At 45.3% G+C, this 18,470-nt stretch overlaps 1 protein-coding gene across 2 annotated transcripts in view; it reads right to left on the bottom strand.

Annotated features, from left to right (window-relative positions):
- Positions 1 to 18,470, bottom strand: part of LOC110491491 (vesicle-fusing ATPase) — a 46,876-nt gene that overhangs the window by 1,996 nt on the left and 26,410 nt on the right. For both annotated transcript variants that reach the window (XM_036946370.1, XM_036946369.1), the window contains exons 7-20: positions 17,027 to 17,102; positions 16,223 to 16,378; positions 13,360 to 13,559; positions 12,028 to 12,193; positions 7,516 to 7,590; positions 7,040 to 7,227; positions 6,115 to 6,210; positions 5,333 to 5,489; positions 4,313 to 4,446; positions 4,168 to 4,234; positions 3,815 to 3,894; positions 2,710 to 2,844; positions 2,470 to 2,583; positions 94 to 149 (exon numbers count right to left, since the gene is read on the bottom strand). In XM_036946370.1, the coding sequence (XP_036802265.1) occupies positions 94 to 149; positions 2,470 to 2,583; positions 2,710 to 2,844; positions 3,815 to 3,894; positions 4,168 to 4,234; positions 4,313 to 4,446; positions 5,333 to 5,489; positions 6,115 to 6,210; positions 7,040 to 7,227; positions 7,516 to 7,590; positions 12,028 to 12,193; positions 13,360 to 13,559; positions 16,223 to 16,378; positions 17,027 to 17,102 (1,700 nt within the window). The remainder of the gene's footprint in view (positions 1 to 93; positions 150 to 2,469; positions 2,584 to 2,709; positions 2,845 to 3,814; positions 3,895 to 4,167; positions 4,235 to 4,312; positions 4,447 to 5,332; positions 5,490 to 6,114; positions 6,211 to 7,039; positions 7,228 to 7,515; positions 7,591 to 12,027; positions 12,194 to 13,359; positions 13,560 to 16,222; positions 16,379 to 17,026; positions 17,103 to 18,470) is intronic.

Here is an 18,470-nt window from a genome sequence, read left to right on the forward strand (position 1 = left end):
GGAAGGAAATATACATGGATTAAACAGTCAACCAACTACACAAGAATTAGCTGGTGTGAGATTGGGGACAGAACAGAATAGTGCTCTACTTACGCTCCCTGTTCTCTCAGCAGGGTCAAGAACTTACTAACTCGGTATTCAGGATCCATCTGGAAGACACACACGTTAGCTCTCTGTGCATATGTCCATACACTGGCCTTCATAGCCTCCTTTCCTATAAACGTGTCGAAAAGTACAGGCCCGGGGCCAGCACAGCAAACGTTCACGCAGGGCTGTCTGTAATTGGCTGGGAAGGTGTGAGTGAGGGGCTCACAGAAACAATGTTACGTAACAATGCTGATATGTGGTAGCATTCAACTATGGTCGTCTTCTCCATTTATGATGGAGATATAGACTCAGTGCACAGTTTATTAGGTACACCACCCTGTTCACAAAATTTTTCACGTGGCTGTGGCTTGCTATATAAAGCATGCAGACAGGCATGGAGGCATTCAGTTTTGCCCATACAGTTAGAATGGGCAAAAGCGAGTGACCTAAGCGACTGAGCATGGTATTATTGTCGGTTACCAGACAAGCCAGATCCAGTATCTCAGAAACAGTCGTCCGACTGGGCTTTTCACGCACAACAGTGTCGAGGGTTTACCGAGAAGGGTGCGACAAACAAAAAACATCCAGTCAGCGGCAGTCCTGTGGGTGTGCGTGTGTGTAACCTTTATTAAACTAGGCAAGTCCGTTAAGAATTTGTTCTTAACTGACTTGCCTATTTAAAATGACGGCCTACCACGGCCAAACCCGGACGACGCTGGGCCAATTGTGCGCCGCCCTGTGGGACTCCCAATCACGGCCGGATGTGATACAGCCTGGATTCAAACCAGGGACTGTAGTGACGCCTCTTGCACTGAGATGCAGTGTCTTAGACCGCTGCGCCACTCGGGAGGGTGAAAACAGCTCATTGATGAAAGAGGTCGAAGGAGAATGGCAAGAATTGTGCAAACTAACAGGCGGCCCACAAACAGGCAAATAACGGTGCAGTACAACAGTGGTGTGCAGAACGGCATCTCGGAACTCACAACTTGTTGGTCCTTGTCACGGATGGGTTATTGCAGCAGACGACCACACCGGTTTCCAATCCTATCAGCTAAAAACAGTGGGTACTCGATCACCAACACTGGACAATTGAAGAGTGGCGAAACATCCCCTGGAATCCCAGTTCCTGCTACGTCATGCTGATGGCAGAGTCATGATATGGCGTAATCCTGCCTGGTGTCAACGCTACAGGCTGGTGGAAGTGGTGTAATGGTGTGGGGAATGTTTTCCTGGCACACGTTAGGTCCCTTGTTACCAACTGAGCAACATTTCCATGCACCAAAGAATTCAAGCTGTTCTGGAGGGGGGTCCGACCCGGTACTAGATGGGTGTACCTAATAAACTGGCCTCTGAGTGTATATGATTGATTTGGACTGAACACGATTAACTGTGTTACATAAAATATGTGGAATTTCAGACATGACCTCGAGTTCATGCTTTTCTATAGAGGAAACAGGATTTGAAGATGTGTGTGTGTATCGTGTGTGTGTGTTTGTGTCACGTCGGCGGAGCAGGGAGTCTGTGTGCAGCATGTCTCGGCAGACACTCGTTCATACTTCTCCTGGATGGAGGGAGGGAGCTGTGCGTGTGTGTCGGTGTGCCAACTCAACATGGCTGCATTAGTGCATACCACAGCAATTAGGCTACACGGCATTCAGCAGCCACATGGACAAGCGACCAGAGACCATACAACCAAGCACACCACAGCCACGGTATGTAAACTACGGTTACTACTATATAGTAGTAACACTTGCACTGGATTTTTACACCCTGGTCCTTGGGAACCACATCTGATTCAACCAATTCAAGTCATCTTCCAGCCCTTGATTAGCTGAATCGGGTATGTTAGCGCTGGGCAATAACAAAAACATGCACCCCTCTATGAGGAAGTTTCTGGACGGGGCCTAAGAGAGTAACGACCCTCACAACAGTAGATAAGACAATTCCAAGGTGCGATGTGGTCTTTATGTGTGGTATCCCTCTACTAGTCAGAGCATGTGAACACATAAGACAGGGAAGTATGCGGAGAATGATCGGGAACTATAGCGATGACATTTTTGGGGCTCACCACAAAAATCACTGTTGAATCCAAACTGGTTTTAATGAAAGGTCGTAATTAACAGCAGGTTGTTTTGACTGAAACCAGACGAGATTCCATCTGTGACTCCCAAGACTGTGGTTGTCTAGGCCGGAGTTCTCCAACTCACGCTCTGGGAGAGCTAAAGGGTGTGTGTAGGCTTTTGTTCCAGCCCAGCAGTAACACATCTTAACCCGCTAATCGTGGTACAGATTGAAGAAGGCCACGGTTAGGTGATTATTTGATGGTTAGTGCTGGGCTGGAATAAAAACGTGTCACCTAAACCGGGGCTTTGTCTCTGTCACCTGCACTGCCATCTCGATGACCATCGTCAGCTTCTTGATGCCGATCCACACCGCCTGGCTCTTCACAGCCTTGGCAATGGCTGCCCGCTCTTTCTCCTGGAAACTCCCCAGCATCTACAGCAGACACAGAAGCAGTTTAAAAGCTCACGCAACAAATCCATCACTACTTATCACAACTTTAAAACCGGAGAGCGAGGAACATCCATTTCTGTGTCTGTGTGTGTGTGTGTGTGTGTCTACCTCCAGGGCTTCAACCAGCTGCTCTCCTCTAGAGATGTTGGGGATGTGGATGGTGGTACTGAAGGCGTCCAGCATCTCCATCTCCTGCAGCACGTCCTTCCTGCTGGTGGTGCCAATGATCAGCAGCTTACGGCCCTGTGTGTGTGTGTGTGGGGGAGGGGGGGGGCACACACATGATGGAGAAGGAAATTAAGCTCAGTGACAGACAGGGCATCCTGTACCATATCATGTACGGAAGTGTATCAAACACATTTCAAAACGGCGTACTTCACATCATCAATGGGTTGGAAAAGGTGGGGTCCCTACTGCCTAATATGAGCCTTGTGGATTTTTATCAACCTTTTGCATTTTTATCAAGCTTGATTCTGGCCAGTCTGTCAGTCTCTCCACGGTCAACCACCTCTACATAGCTGCTTAAGTCTAGGTGACTCTGAATCAGGAAAGTGGATAGTTTCTTTCCCCAGAGGCCCTAGTCGCTCGTTCGGGGCCAGAGGAGAGGAGGATTATGGGCTGCCCCCCCCTCCTCCCATTGTGCGGAGGGGGTGTGCCCATGCATGCAGATGAGGTACCACACAGGCGGCGGTGCTGCCAGGTTGTCCCCCCACCCCCCCGGCTCTCTCACAGAGCCCATTCTCTTCTGTTGTCCCCCCCCCTCGAGGCAGGCCTCCCCTGGCCTCACCCGGGCCGGGCACCCCGCTGGGCCTGGAGCTTCACAAGCCTGGAGAAGCAGCCCCGGCTCCCATTCACACCCAGCACAACAGCCTGCCTGGACCAATACATTATCATACTAACTGACAAACGTTCACAGCTGAACGTAGGCCTACAGCCTTAAATGTGGTAGTGTCTTACATTCAGGAGATATAGCTCCTGCACACAGAAACACAGGGGTAAAGATGTATACTGTCCCACAACTAGGATACACTTTGATTCACTCTGCATGGAAATGACTTGCATTACTGGGGGCATCAGTACGATCTGCTGACATCTGTCTGCCACTGGCAAAATAACAACTAGAGCATACACAGAAACACTTAAATGCTAAGACTAAACACACACACACACTCTCTCTCTCTCAAGTAAGTGCCAAAGTTCACAGAATACTGACTTTGGGAGGGGGTTTCTTGAGGAGAACCAGCAGAGCTTGAAGGACCAGGTTTGAGAAACGAGGGCCAATCGGGACATAGTCTGAGAACAAGGACACCAAAGCACAAAGAGAGAACGAGAATTTAGAATAAATATTCCGACCTCGTGATTCAATGATCTGTGGACTTTTACCATCAAAGTGATGCTTGGGTGGAAAATATAAGAACATGGTTTTCCAACACATGGTTCTTTAAGAAGGTCTGTATCCTAAGCAAACTGCCCAGTGTTTACTGTATGTTACAACCCTGAACTTAGGATACTTAAAAAATAAACGAAAAGGAGAACAGTGTAACGACAATGCAAGCAGGACCTTACCCAGCAAGCGTTCAATGTCGTCCACCACTACACAGCTCAGCTGGGACTTGTAGGCATCTTCAAATATCTGGAACAAAGAGGGTTAAGGGTGGTCAAGACACAGGTACTGACACAGGTATGTGTGTGTGTGAAACCCTTTCCTCACCTTCTTGATGGCCTGGCACTTAGCGATTTCGGAGTGACCGATCATCTTGTCAGGAGAACAGATCTTTATAAAGGGAAACTGGGATTCCTCTGCGATCTTAGCAGCTAGGGCCGTCTTTCCACTGTTGGGGGGACCTAGGAGAGAGAGAAAACAGGATACTATATATACACCGCTATCCTGTATTTTGAACCAAAGGAAGTCTGAATGATAATATGACTATTTGAATAAATATTTGCATTTATCAGTATGCTTAAATATATCTTTCAGCTCTTATAATGCCAAATGTTGGAAAATGTCTTTATTTTATATATCTTCATTTTACCATCTTCATGCTGGTGTCCCTTTTAGCAGTAAAGGGGTAAAAAAAAAAATATATACTATAGATACTATAGATGTGTTACAATGTTCTATAGTATATTCTATAGATGTGTTACAATGTAGTATATTCTATAGATGTGTTACAATGTTCTATAGTATATTCTATAGATGTGTTACAATGTTCTATAGTATATTCTATAGATGTGTTACAATGTTCTATAGTATATTCTATAGATGTGTTACAATGTTCTATAGTATATTCTATAGATATACTATAGAACATTGTAACAGTTGGTGTCATTGCTTTTCTTACATGCACTGACTTTGCTCAGAGCTGCTTTGCTGAGGGAAATTTGAACTACTATGTAAGATGCTGTGAGATGCTCCCGTGTGGCGCAGTGGTCTAATGTGTCACTACAGACCCTGGTTCTATCCCGGGCTGTATCACAACCAGACGTGATCGGGAGCCGCATAGGGCGGTGCACAATTGGCTACACGTCATCCGGGTTAGGAGAGGGTTTTTCCCGGGGTAGGCCGTCTTTGTAAATAAGAATTTGTTCTTAACTGAATTGCCTAGTTAAATAAAGTTTCAATAAAATGCGCTTGTTGTACCTAGCTACCTTAAGATAAATGCACTAACTGTAAGTCGATCTGGATAAAATTGTCTGCTAACTGATTCAAATGTAAAAGTGTGTGTGTTACCTTCCAGGAGCACAGACACCAGCGGTGTGCGGTCGCTGTTCTTAGTCTGCTGCACCAGCAGCTCCCCATCATCCAGCACAGCAGTCACCGGGTCACCCCACTTTATGATGCCATTCATGATGTAGCTGGCATAGTCCTCAGAGTTAGTACCAAACGCCTGGCCATTGGAGAGAGAGAGAGTCAGATCCACTAAACCAGGGATCCCAAATAGGCAGCTCGCTGGTCAAATTCAGCCTGCGGGGGATTTTATTTGGCCCCCCAAGTTTTTTTTCGCAAAAACATTTGTTCTTGAATATTAAGACTGTATAATTACCAGGACATGGGCTCAAAGTGATTTTAACGAAGGAAATCTGTTCCCAAGTATTCCCACGCATAAATAGAGAGGCATAAGTGATCGCTTCCAAATGTAATCAAGGTTTGAAAAGATTCTGTTTTTGTCAAATACTATATCTGTTTGGGGTTACTGCGGTCAATTTGCAGTGTACAAATGATTTATATTTATGTTCCGGCCAACCGACCATGCACTCAAAGAAAAATTGGCCCACGGCTGAATGTAACTGGGGACCGTTGCTCTTAACCATCCATAGCCTGAAAGGGTCCCTTATTAAAATCACTTCTGAAAAATAATCTCCCTGTGTATAGTGGACACTGCCATCAACTACAAGTGGATGATGACATTTTTGTAAGTCCAAATGTTGAGGGGGACTTTTGGATGTAGGCAATGGTAAAGAGAGGGGTCTGGAGAAAGGTAAAGAGATGGAGAACGGAAGGGGTCTACTCACAGGTTTGATGTCGTTGTCCAGCGAGGCCAGGAAGTCATCTCTGTGGACCTGCAGATTCACAGCCTTCTCCAGGTCCACCTCCACGGTGGCACTGGCCTGCAGGGGGACAGAGGGACATGTTATTAGGATGGTCCAATACAGACGGTTAATAGATGTTCAACTAACTATCAACAAACTGTTCGACTAACTTTAATGCTAAACCCTGACACTAGATTTACGAGACAAAATGTGGACAAAATGTTCAAGCTAATAATTGATAGTATCTACCTTTATTTAGTCCTGTAATGATGACAAGCTAATAGTGACTTTTAGGTCTTACTGATTTAACACACACACACACACACACACACGCACGCACGCACGCACGCGGCCAGATTAAGCGAGGTGGTAGTCTGTTAAGTGGTATGCCCCCCCCACCACACTCCTGGACCATATTAGAGGGTGATGACATGGACAGACAAGGGCTTACACAGGTGGAATGGCTGGAGTGCTCCCTCCCCTCTGTCTCTCTCTGTCCTTATCACTCGTTTTCTCCCTCCCTCCCAGACGAGAGTTGTCTGACCTTTCCGCTCTGAGGGAGCACTTTGTCTCATGACTGATTTGTGAAATAACTACGAGACCTACAGACCCTTAACGCATAAAGATGGTCAGTTGTAGAGTTGATGTTGAAGAGGAGAGAAAAACGCCCTCTATCTTGGCCGGGGCTGCCTAACCCTCTTTCTGGAGATCTAATGTCCTGTAGGTTTTCAGTCTAACCCTAACTTAATATATCTGAAATGGCTACTTAAGGTCTTGGCGAGCAGCCAATAACTAGAACCAGATGTGCTAAATCAGGGTTGGACTGAAAAACCTTCAGGATGTTAGCTCTCCAACCAGGAGGGTTGATCTAGGCTAATGAAAATGGCCGCCTGTGTGTGATATTGACCTTGATGTGTCGGTTCATGGCAGTGGACTGGGCAGCTCTGACCAGCCCCTCCAGCTCGGCTCCGCTGTAGTTCTTGGTCTCGGCGGCCAGCTCGCTGACGTCCACGTCGCTGCCCAGCAGGTTGAACTGACGCATTTTAGCCGTGTGGATGTTGAGGATCTGGACACGCCCCTTCTCATCAGGCAAACCTGGGGGAGGAAGCGCGAGGGGAAACGTCTCGTATATATCTGTGTTTTTTTTACTGCATAACTGCATACTGTACAAGAGATGGACCTGGAACAGTAGAAATGTCTGGGTGGTGTTTTGTTGGTTGTCGGGTAAAAAGGTACAACATCTATAAATAACAATGTCTTTCTCAGAAGAAAAGAAACAGCCTGAAAACAAACTAAAACCGGAATACAGTAAACTGACAAAAATTAAGCAAGGTCTTTGGTTAGGGTGGATGCTTTGTGGTGTACTACGTTGTGCTTTCTTACCGATCTCCATTTTGACTTCCAACCTGCCTGGTCTCAACAAGGCCTCGTCTATCAGGTCCGGCCTGTTGGTCATTCCTTAGAGGCACAGAGGGAGAGATAGAAGGAGAGGGAGAGATAGAGGGAGAAGGAGGATGAGATGGAAGAAGAGGGCAAGAAAGGCATAGCTCAGATAATCCCGCTCATCTTCTCAGACCACAACTCGACCGGTCAGTCAAGCAGACTGTGGCCCTACTACATACTATTTTAGAAAGTACTGTTTAGTAAAAACGTAAGCAGTAAGCAACAAATATCAACATACTACTCAACCATACTGATAAGGCGTCATCTAACGCGCAATCATGCTTGTTGCGCGCCATTCATTCATTTTTGTAGTGTCCCCTATTCTGTCCCCTATTGATTAATTGATCTTATAAACTGGTTGGTTCGAGTCCAGAATGCTTATTGGTTGACAGCCGTGGTACAGTATATCAGACCATATACAACAGCTATGGGATGTAGCCAGGAAACCTGCGTTGTGTTGTGCTTTAGAACAACCCGTAGTCATGGTATTTTGGTCATATACCGCACCCCCTTAGGCCTTAATCAGACTAAACAAAAGATAAATAACTTAAATTTTTCAAAACGAATCCAAGTGGTTGGACTTATTGCAACTGTTTACAGAGATGGTTGTTCCAGTTTCGATGGTTTAGGTAGTCTTGTTTGACAAGCTCTTCACCATAGCAGTCGTTCTGAATGTAGGTTGTCGGTGATAAAAAAAGTTCAAATTGTTGAATATCCTCCCTCTGGCTGGATTCCAATAGGAATTACAAATCATTTCACTAGCCAGCATATTGTGACTTGCAGATCTGATATGGCCCATGAGCCAAGACTTCAGTGTTTTGTTAGACTTCAGTGCGGCTTTTGGCTTTATCGAACATAGTTGCTGCTGGAAAAACGTGTGTTATGGCTTCACGCCCCCTGCTATATTGTGGATAAAGAGGTACCCATTTAACAGAACACAGAGCGTGTCCTTTAATGGAAGCGTCTCCAACATATCCCGGTAGAATCACGAATTCTCCAGGGCAGCTGTCTAGGCCCCTTACTTTATCAATCTTTACTAACGAGTAAAGCCAGTGTGTCTATGTATGCGGATGACTCAACACTATACGTGGGAGCTACTACAGCGACTGAAATGACTGCAACACTTAAAGAGATGCAGTTAGTTTCAGATTGGGTGGCAAAGAATAAGTTAGTCCTAAATATTTCTAAAACTAAAAGCATTGTATTTTGGACAAATCATTCACTAAACCCTAAACCTAAATCTTGTAATAAATAATGTGGAAATTGAGCAAGTTGAGGTGACTAAACTGCTTGGACTAACCCTGGACTGTAAACTGTCATGGTCAAAATATATTGATACAACAGTAGCTAAGATGGGGAGAAGTCTGTCCATAATAAAGCGCTGCTCTACCTTCTTAACAGCACTATCAACAAGACAGGTCCTACAGGCCCTAGTTTTGTCACACCTGGACTACTGTTCAGTTGTGTGGTCAGGTGCCACAAAAAGTGACTTAGGAAAATTGCAATTGGCTCAGAACAGGGCAGCACGGCTGGCCCTTGGATTTATACAGAGAGCTAACATTAATAATAGGAATGTCAATCTCTCCTGGCTCAAAGTGGAGGAGAGATTGACTTCATCACTACTTGTATTTATGAGAGGTATTGACACGTTGAATGTCACCCATGCATACCCTACAAGACATGCCACAAGAGGTCTCTTTGCAGTCCCCAAGTCCAGAACAGACTATGGGAGGCGCACAGTACTACACAGAGCCATGACTACATGGAACTATGTTCCACATCAAGGAACTGATGAAAGCAGTGAAATTATATAAAAGAAAATAATACAAATACACCTTATGGCGGGGACAGCGGGGACTGTGAAGCAACACAAACATAGGCACAGACACATGCGTCCACACAATAACATATGCACTACACACACACCTACACATGGATTTTGTATCGTAGATATGTGGTAGTGGTGGAGTTGAAGCCTAAGGGCACACAGTGTTGTGAAATCTGAGAAGATATTGTAATGTTTTTAAAATTGTATAACTGACGTAATTTTGCTAGACCACAGGAAGAGTAGCTGCTGCTTTGGCAATGGGGATCCATAATAAATACTAATACAAATGTTAGGGAAGAACTAGGCCATAACTAAAGGCCTTATGAAATGTCTAATATATGGTCATAAATGTTTTACTTTTAATTCAAACACATTCACTTGAAGGTTTCAGGACTATACGTTTTTGACTGCAAAAACCATGCCTCCGTCACTAACACACACATTCATGGGTCGGTATCTCTAACATCGACTTGAAAGGCATGCTGGGAAATATGTAAATGAGGCTCTACATCCTACAATGTTAAAACATCCCAAAATATTACTTTAACACAACTAAGTGTTCTTTTAAAGATGCATTATGTAACTTTTTGGGCGACCTGACAAAATCCACATAGAAATGTGTATTATAGCTTTGTCATTCTCATTGAAAGCAAGTCTAATAAGTGGTTGATCTGTTCTATGTGCGCTATTTCTACGTTTCCCATTTTAAAGTTTAGTTTTTGGGTCTTTTACTTTCAGGTTTGTACACCAGTTTCAAACAGATGAAAATACAGTCTTTCTGGTTATGGATAATATATAGCGGTTAAGATGGTACAATGATTCTCTACACTATTGCTTGTTTTGGTAAATAAACTGAAATTAGAATTTTTGCAACAAGGAAATGGCGAAGAAAATTCTGCATAGTGCATCTTTAAGTCGGAATTTGCAACACCCACAGTTTTAGTGATCCAACACTCTTAGGGTGTTAGTTTATCAACACTTTGAAAAGTGTTGGTTTAACACTATTTCAGTGGGTCACATACACACACGAAGAAAGTGTTAAATTTAACACTGTGGCTGTTAAAGTTATGATCTCAAATTTGCTGTGTATTTCTAAGTATTTGGACACGGCCTGTGTGTGTGTGTGTGTGTGTGTGTGTGTGTGTACATTTGTGTACACTACCGGTCAAAAGTTGTAGAACATATGGAATAGTGTTTTTTTTTATTTTATCAAAATCAATTTTATATTTGAGATTCTTCAAATTAGCCACCCTTTGCCTTGATGACAGCTTTGCACACTCTTGCATTCTCTCAACCAGCATCACCTGGAATGCTTTTCCAACAGTCTTGAAGGAGTTCCCACATGCTGAGCACTTGTTGGCTGCTTTTCCAGACAATGTCACCAGAAAAGCAAACCCACATCATAACACCTCCTCCTCCATGCTTTACGGTGGGAAATACACATGCGTTCACCCACACCGCGTCTCACAAAGACACAGCAGTTGAAACCAAAAATCTCCAATTTGGACTCAAGACCAAAGGACAGATTTCCACCAGTCTAAAGTCCATTGCTCCTGTTTCTTGGCCAAAGCAAGTCTCTTATATTCTTATTGGTGTCCTTTAGTAGTGGTTTCTTTGCAGAAATTCGACCATGATGGCCTGATTCACACAGTTGATGTTGAGATGTGTCTGTTACTTGCACTCTGTGAAGCATTTATTTGGGCTGCAATTTCTGAGGCTGGTAACTAATGAACTTATCCTCTGGCTCAAACGCATTAAGGAAAGAAATTCCATAAATTAACTTTTAACAAGTCACACCAGTTAATTGAAATGCATTCTAGGTGACTACCTCATGAAGCTGGATAAGAGAATGGCAAGAGTGTGCAAAGCTGCCATCAAGGCAAAAGGTGGCTATTTGAAGAATCTCAAATAAAATATAGATATTTTTTTCTGTTTTTTTTGTGTGAATTTCTTTTACCCCTTTTTCTCCCCAATTTCGTGGTATCCAATTGTTAATAGCTACTATTTTGTCTCATCGCTACAACTCCCGTACATGCTCGGGAGAGACAAAGGTTGAAAGTCATGCGTCCTCTGATACACAACCCAACCAACCCGCACTGCTTCTTAACACAGCGCGCATCCAACCCAGAAGCCAGCCGCACCAATGTGTCAGAGGAAACACCGTGCACCTGGCAACCTTGGTTAGCGGGCACTGCGCCCGGCCCGCCACAGGAGTCGCTGGGGCGCGATGAGACAAGGATATCCCTACCGGCCAAACCCTCCCTAACACGGACGACGCTGGGCCAATTGTGCGTCGCCCCACGGACCTCCCGGTCGCGGCCGGTTACGACAGAGCCTGGGCGCGAACCCAGTCTCTCTGGTGGCACAGCTTAATCACTGCCCCACCTGGGAGGCCATAATAAAATATATTTTGATTTGTTTAACAGTTTTTTTGGTTACTATAGGATTCCATATGTGTTGTTTCATAGTTTTGATGTCTTCACTATTATTCTACAATGTATAAAATAGTAAAAATAAAGAAAAACCATGGAATGAGTAGGTGTGTCCAAACTTTTGACTGGTACTGTATGTGTGTCTGTGTTTCTGTGCGCACGTATGAATATGCGCATGTATGTGTGGTTTACCTATGACCAGGATGTTGTTGAGCTGCTCTACTCCGTCTATCTTGGAGAGCAGCTGGTTGACCACCGTGTCGTGGACACCTGTGCTGCCTGCCATGCTGCCACGTTGCTTACAGATGGCGTCGATCTCGTCAAAGATGATGATGTGCAGCCCACTGTTGGCGCCCAGCTGTGGAAGAAGAGAGATATGGGTGAATGAAGCAGGAGGAAGGATGCTGTGGTCACACAGGCAATGCAGTGCTAACTTAGGAGAGTATGTAGACTGTCTACCACTCGCAGCTATGGCTGTTCTGGGCTAAATTCTCCTTGGTGCGACAAGAGTGAAATCTAAAACCTTTCAAAGCCTCCTCATCCTCCCTCTGCTCTGCCATGGAGGGACAAAGTCCGCATAAACAGAGAAAGAGAGAGTTTGTGTGAGGGAAAGACCGAGAGAGTCCGAGAGAGTCCGAGAGAGTCCGAGAGAGTCCGAGAGAGTCCGAGAGAATGCGAGAGAGAGAAAGAGAGACCGAGAGAGACCGAGAGAGACCGAGAGAATGCGAGAGAGACCGAGAGAAAAAGAGAGAGAGAAAAAGAGAGAGAAAAAGAGAGAGAGAAAAAGAGAGAGAGAAAAAGAGAGAGAGAAAAAGAGAGAGAGAAAAAGAGAGACAGAGAGAGACCAAGAGAGACAAAGAGAGACCGAGAGAGACCGAGAGAATGCGAGAGAGAGAAAAAGAGAGAGCGAGGTGAGAGAGACTGAAAGCAAGAGATAGAGAGAGCGGGGTGGGGGGTTATCTGTCCATCTCTGGCCCTGTCAGTCTCCAGACGTAGCATTTAAAGCAGGTGTGGAGCTGGGCTTATTGTGGGCTAGGTGAGAGAGTGGGACAGAGAGGGGGGCAGAGATAACCCAGCAACTCATTAGGTGGCGAGGAGTGAGGCCGTCACTGTCACATCGGCGTCACCATGGGGGCTCAATACACAACTGTCCCCCAGTATGGAGAAACCCACGGACTTTTCCACCGTTATTATTACTAATATGCCTCTTTAAAGGGCAAATCAATCTTCTGCAGGAGAAATTAGCTTCTCTGTGAGGATTTGTGTGATGCTTATCTGTGTTTCGTGGCGTAGGCTGCATATTGGCCTCGGGATAAGGAATCCATTTAGTATGACATCTATTTGATTGACTTGTTATCAGGTATGTTGTGCTTGATAACCACATGAGTAATTGCAGTGAAGGTACTGGGTGGATTTAATGACATACACAATTGATTGACTGGTGTGTGTGTGTGTGTGTTTACGCATCTTACTGAGTTTTTATCTATGTCACATAGTGTTTATGATTTTTTTTCTCCCTCCCACCCTCTTCTGCTCGTCCTCTGCGTCGGCGAACAGCTTCCTGATGTTTGCCTCGGACTCTCCCACGTACTTATTGAGGATCTCAGGGCCGTTGACCACCTTGGGCTCGCGGGCGTTCAGCATCTTCCCAATCTGCCTGGCCATCAGAGTCTTACCACAGCCAGGAGGCCCGAACAATAGGATGCCCTTCACGTGCTTACAGCCTGACAGGGAGGGACACAGACAAAACGTTAAAAGAAACACATCAGACTTGGTGTGAATGGTTTGTGTGTGTCACAATAGTATCAGACTTGGTGTGAATGGTTTGTGTGTGTCACAATAGTATCAGACTTGGTGTGAATGGTTTGTGTGAGTCACAATAGTATCAGAGTCGGTGTGAATGGTTTGTGTGTGTCACAATAGTATCAGACTTGGTGTGAATGGTTTGTGTGAGTCACAATAGTATCAGACTTGGTGTGAATGGTTTGTGTGTGTCACAATAGTATCAGAGTCGGTGTGAATGGTTTGTGTGAGTCACAATAGTATCAGAGTCGGTGTGAATGGTTTGTGTGAGTCACAATAGTATCAGAGTCGGTGTGAATGGTTTGTGTGTGTCACAATAGTATCAGAGTCGGTGTGAATGGTTTGTGTGAGTCACAATAGTATCAGAGTCGGTGTGAATGGTTTGTGTGAGTCACAATAGTATCAAAGTCGGTGTGAATGGTTTGTGTGAGTCACAATAGTATCAGAGTCGGTGTGAATGGTTTGTGTGTGTCACAATAGTATCAAAGTCGGTGTGAATGGTTTGTTTGAGTCACAATAGTATCAGAGTCGGTGTGAATGGTTTGTGTGAGTCACAAAAGTATCAGAGTCGGTGTGAATGGTTTGTGTGAGTCACAATCGTATCAGAGTCGGTGTGAATGGTTTGTGTGTGTCACAATAGTATCAGAGTCGGTGTGAATGGTTTGTGTGAGTCACAATAGTATCAGAGTCGGTGTGAATGGTTTGTGTGAGTCACAATAGTATCAAAGTCGGTGTGAATGGTTTGTGTGAGTCACAATAGTATCAGAGTCGGTGTGAATGGTTTGTGTGTGTCACAATAGTATCAAAGTCGGTGTGAATGGTTTGTTTGAGTCACAATAGTATCAGAGTCGGTGTGAATGGTTTGTGTGAGTCACAAAAGTATCAGAGTCGGTGTGAATGGTTTGTGTGAGTCACAATCGTATCAGAGTCGGTGGGGAAAGGCCTCTTAAGCACTCTATGCTCCCGTTGGCTGTTTCTCCAAAGCACTGTGTTTGAGGTGACTTTTGCCTTAAAGTCATTGTCCAATCTCATCCCTGATTCATGTCACATCCAGATATGAAACATTCCCAAGGTATTTAAAGTTCACAAGTTCAATTTGTGACAATGAGCAGGAAAAAACTGATGAATCGGCTAGATTTACTGTATTTACTGCTATGATTCATTACAAGTTGACTCTGTGGTGTGTTTCTTATAAAGATCAAGTCTTGTGATTAGACCCAACCAATTTGGAGCAGTTTTGGGTCTAGACTGAAACCCAGACTGCATTGGTCCTAGTATCTTTTTGCACCTGTTTAGTGACATTTGCTCCCGACTCATCGAGGGGCCAGAGATAGACATCGCCCCTGTCATTTATACGTGCTGAAGGGGAGACAGACAGAGGTAGTGAGGAGGGGCTCCAGGTAAACCATTATAGTGTGTGTGTGTGTGTGTGTGTGTGTGTGTGTGTGATCCCTTGCTGTCTTCCTGACTTTTGCGGGAGTGTGAGGAGACATGGAGAGAGTGAGAGCCCCACCACACACACACCTCCCCCTATGATCATCTCTCTCAGCACCTGCGCTCCCTGACACTCCCCAATTACACCCTCACCTTTAGACTCTCCTCTATCAGGGCTCGCCATCTCATTAGACCAGCCAGCTGGCCACAGCCAGGGGCCAACTCCTGCACCCCATAGCACCCAGCTTAAGGTCATCTCTCGCACTCACACTGGACGCCACGAGGCTAGGACTGGGGCTCTGTGTGTGTGTGTGTGTGTGTGTGTGTGTGTGTGTGTGTGTGTGTGTATGACGCAGAAGAGCACCTGACTTGCTTTCACTATGAACCATTCTTTAGTGATGGGAATCAGCATCGTAATCTGAGACATGTCAAACAACTATTTACCAGTGCATGCAAGGATTATTCCGTGGGGGATGGATGCCTGCGTCATAACTGACGGACGACTGACAAATGAGAGCAGCATCTCGAGAGGACACTACATTGTCTGTCCAATAATGGACGCCCCCTTGGGCCTAACCGAGTGAGTGAGACAATTCATTTTTCAAATAACTAGTTTACCGGTAGTCTAGTGTTCAGTAGTGTTGTCAAACAAAGAGAAAAGTCTGAAACTACATTCTCAGTCCAATAATAGTATCCTTATTCGGTCCACTTGTTTGAGACTGTGTCACAATGTGCAGTAGTATTGGTCTGAAAACCAATGCCATCAGAACACAGAGTGTTATTCATATCATGGTGTTTCATCCAGAGACCGATTGTGTGATTTGGTTTGGCAGGCTGTCCTGCCCCCCCCCCCCCCCCCTCCCTCCCCTCACAGTGGCTAATGGTTCAGTCTGTCTGACGTTAGGCTGGAACACAGGCTCACTGGGACCTTGAAAAGTGGTTAGCGGGGGGATGCGGTGAGAGAAAAATACACAGAGAGCTATAAAAAGTACAAGTAAGAGAGCGAGAAACTGAGTGTGCAAGAGAACAGGCATGTGTGAAAATAAGACTGAATACAATGGATTGAGTGAAAGTCAAGAAAGAGAAACTGCTGTTGAGAAAGAAAGATCTGGAGGACGAGAAAGACCAACAGGGACAGAGAGGAGCTCACCCATCTGCTCCACGATGTCTGGAGGAAAGACTCGAGAGGCGAAGGCCCTACGGAAGATATCAGAGAACTCCTTGTCCAGGCCACCAATGCCCATGCGCTCAAAGTTCCAGTCTGGGTTGATGATGGACTGACGAGACTCTCTGGTCTTCGCTTTCCCTTGATTATCAGAAAGGCAAATACACAAACAGGGTTCAATACTTTGTTAACCTCAGGTTCTCATCTATTTAACGTTTGACATTTTCTTCTTTATTAGTGTTTTGTATGTGTGTAAACCTAGCACCAGTGGCAGCTCATAGATGGGGAATGGTGCAAAGCTTTTAATGTATTAACTAAATAGTCCATCAAAGACATAATGAAGAACATGTACTCTACATGCAACTGAGTGAATGACACTTTCCTCTCTAGGAAACTTTCGCCATCTCAATTTCATCACTCAAAACAACTGAAAGCAAGGAGAGGATAGCCAAACATAAAATTTGGACAGGGTGCCCCCTTGGGGTCATATTGGGTTACAACAAGCACATGCCACAAACTGATAAAGTCAGTCAGGGTGGTTTAGTGAGGCCGAGTGTCACTTAGCTTAGCCTTGTAAACACATCCACTTTGGTTCATTATGGAAATATCAAGCCTAATTTGTTTACATCTTAATATCCTGGGTCTATTACGCTTTGAGCGGACCAACTTGTCAGATATACACAACCCTGATTTACAAATACCGTAACGGAGTGAGACTAAATACATTTGCTGTAGTCACTTAATACAAGACAGGGTTTTCCACGAGAGCAAGCCGAGGATGACACTTACCAATGAGGGTAAGAGAGGAGCTCTCTGCCTTCTCGAAAACCACCTGGCTGTTGCCCAGCAACAAGCCAATGTCAATCTGTAAAGACCACGGAGATAGAAGACAGTTAGGAGTGAGATGGTGGACAGAGAAATCCACACGTTTTCTATGAGAATTTACTTTACTAACTAGCTAGCACCTTCGGTGTGGCTTACATCACCATGTTGTGTACACAATAACTACTGTATAGCTAGTGTAACTATAATAAACTCAGGGAAAAAAAGAAACGTCCTTTTTCAGGACTCTGTCTTTCAAAGATAATTGGTAAAAATCCAAATAACTTCACAGATCTTCATTGTAAGGGTTTAAACACTGTTTCCCATGCTTGTTCAATGAACCATAATCAGTTAATGAACATGCACCTGTGGAACGGCCATTAAGACACTAACAGCTTACAGACGGTAGGCAGTTAAGGTCACAGTTATGAAAACTTAGGACACTAAAGAGGCCTTTCTACTGACTCTGAAAAACACCAAAAGAAAGATGCCCAAGGTCCCTGCTCATCTGCGTGAACGTGCCTTAGGCATGCTGCAAGGAGGCATGAGGACTGAAGATGTGGCCAGGGCAATAAATTGCAATGTCCGTATTGTGAGACGTCTAAGACAGTGCTACAGGGAGACAGGGCGGACAGCTGATCGTCCTCGCAGTGTAACACCTGCACAGGATCGGTACATCCGAACATCACACCTGTGGGACAGGTACAGAATGACAACAACAACTGCCTTACACCAGGAACGCACAATCCCTGCATCTGTGCTCAGACTGTCTGAAATAGGCTGAGAGAGGCTGGACTGAGGGCTTGTAGGCAGGTCCTCACCAGACATCACCGGCAACAACCCACCGTCGCTGGACCAGACAGGACTGACAAAAAGTGCTCTTCACTGACGAGTCGCGGTTTTGTCTCACCAGGGGTGATGGTCGGATTCACATTTATCGTCGAAGGAATTAGCGTTACACTGAGGCCTGTACTCTGGAGTGGGATCCGTCATGGTCTGGGGCAGTGTGTCACAGCATCATCGGATTGAGCTTGTTGTCATTGCAGGCAATCTCAACGCTTTGCATTACAGGGAAGACATCCTCCTCCCTCATGTGGTACCCTTCCTGCAGGCTCATCCTGACATGACCCTCCAGCATGACAATACTGCTCGTTCTGTGCGTGATTTCCTGCAAGACAGGAATGTCAGTGTTCTGCCATGGCCAGCAAAGAGCCCAGATCTCAATCCCATTGAGCACGTCTGGGACCTGTTGGATCGGAGGGTGAGGGCTAGGGCCATTCCCCCCAGAAATGTCCGGGACCTTGCAGGTGCCTTGGTGGAAGAGTGGGGTAACATCTCACCGCAGGAACTGGCAAATCTGGTGCAGTCCATGTGGAGGAGAAGCACTGCATTACTTAATGCTGCTGGTGGC

The sequence above is a fragment of the Oncorhynchus mykiss genome, chromosome 16 (genome assembly GCF_013265735.2).
Source record: "Oncorhynchus mykiss isolate Arlee chromosome 16, USDA_OmykA_1.1, whole genome shotgun sequence".
NCBI classification, from domain to species: Eukaryota; Metazoa; Chordata; class Actinopteri; order Salmoniformes; family Salmonidae; genus Oncorhynchus; species Oncorhynchus mykiss.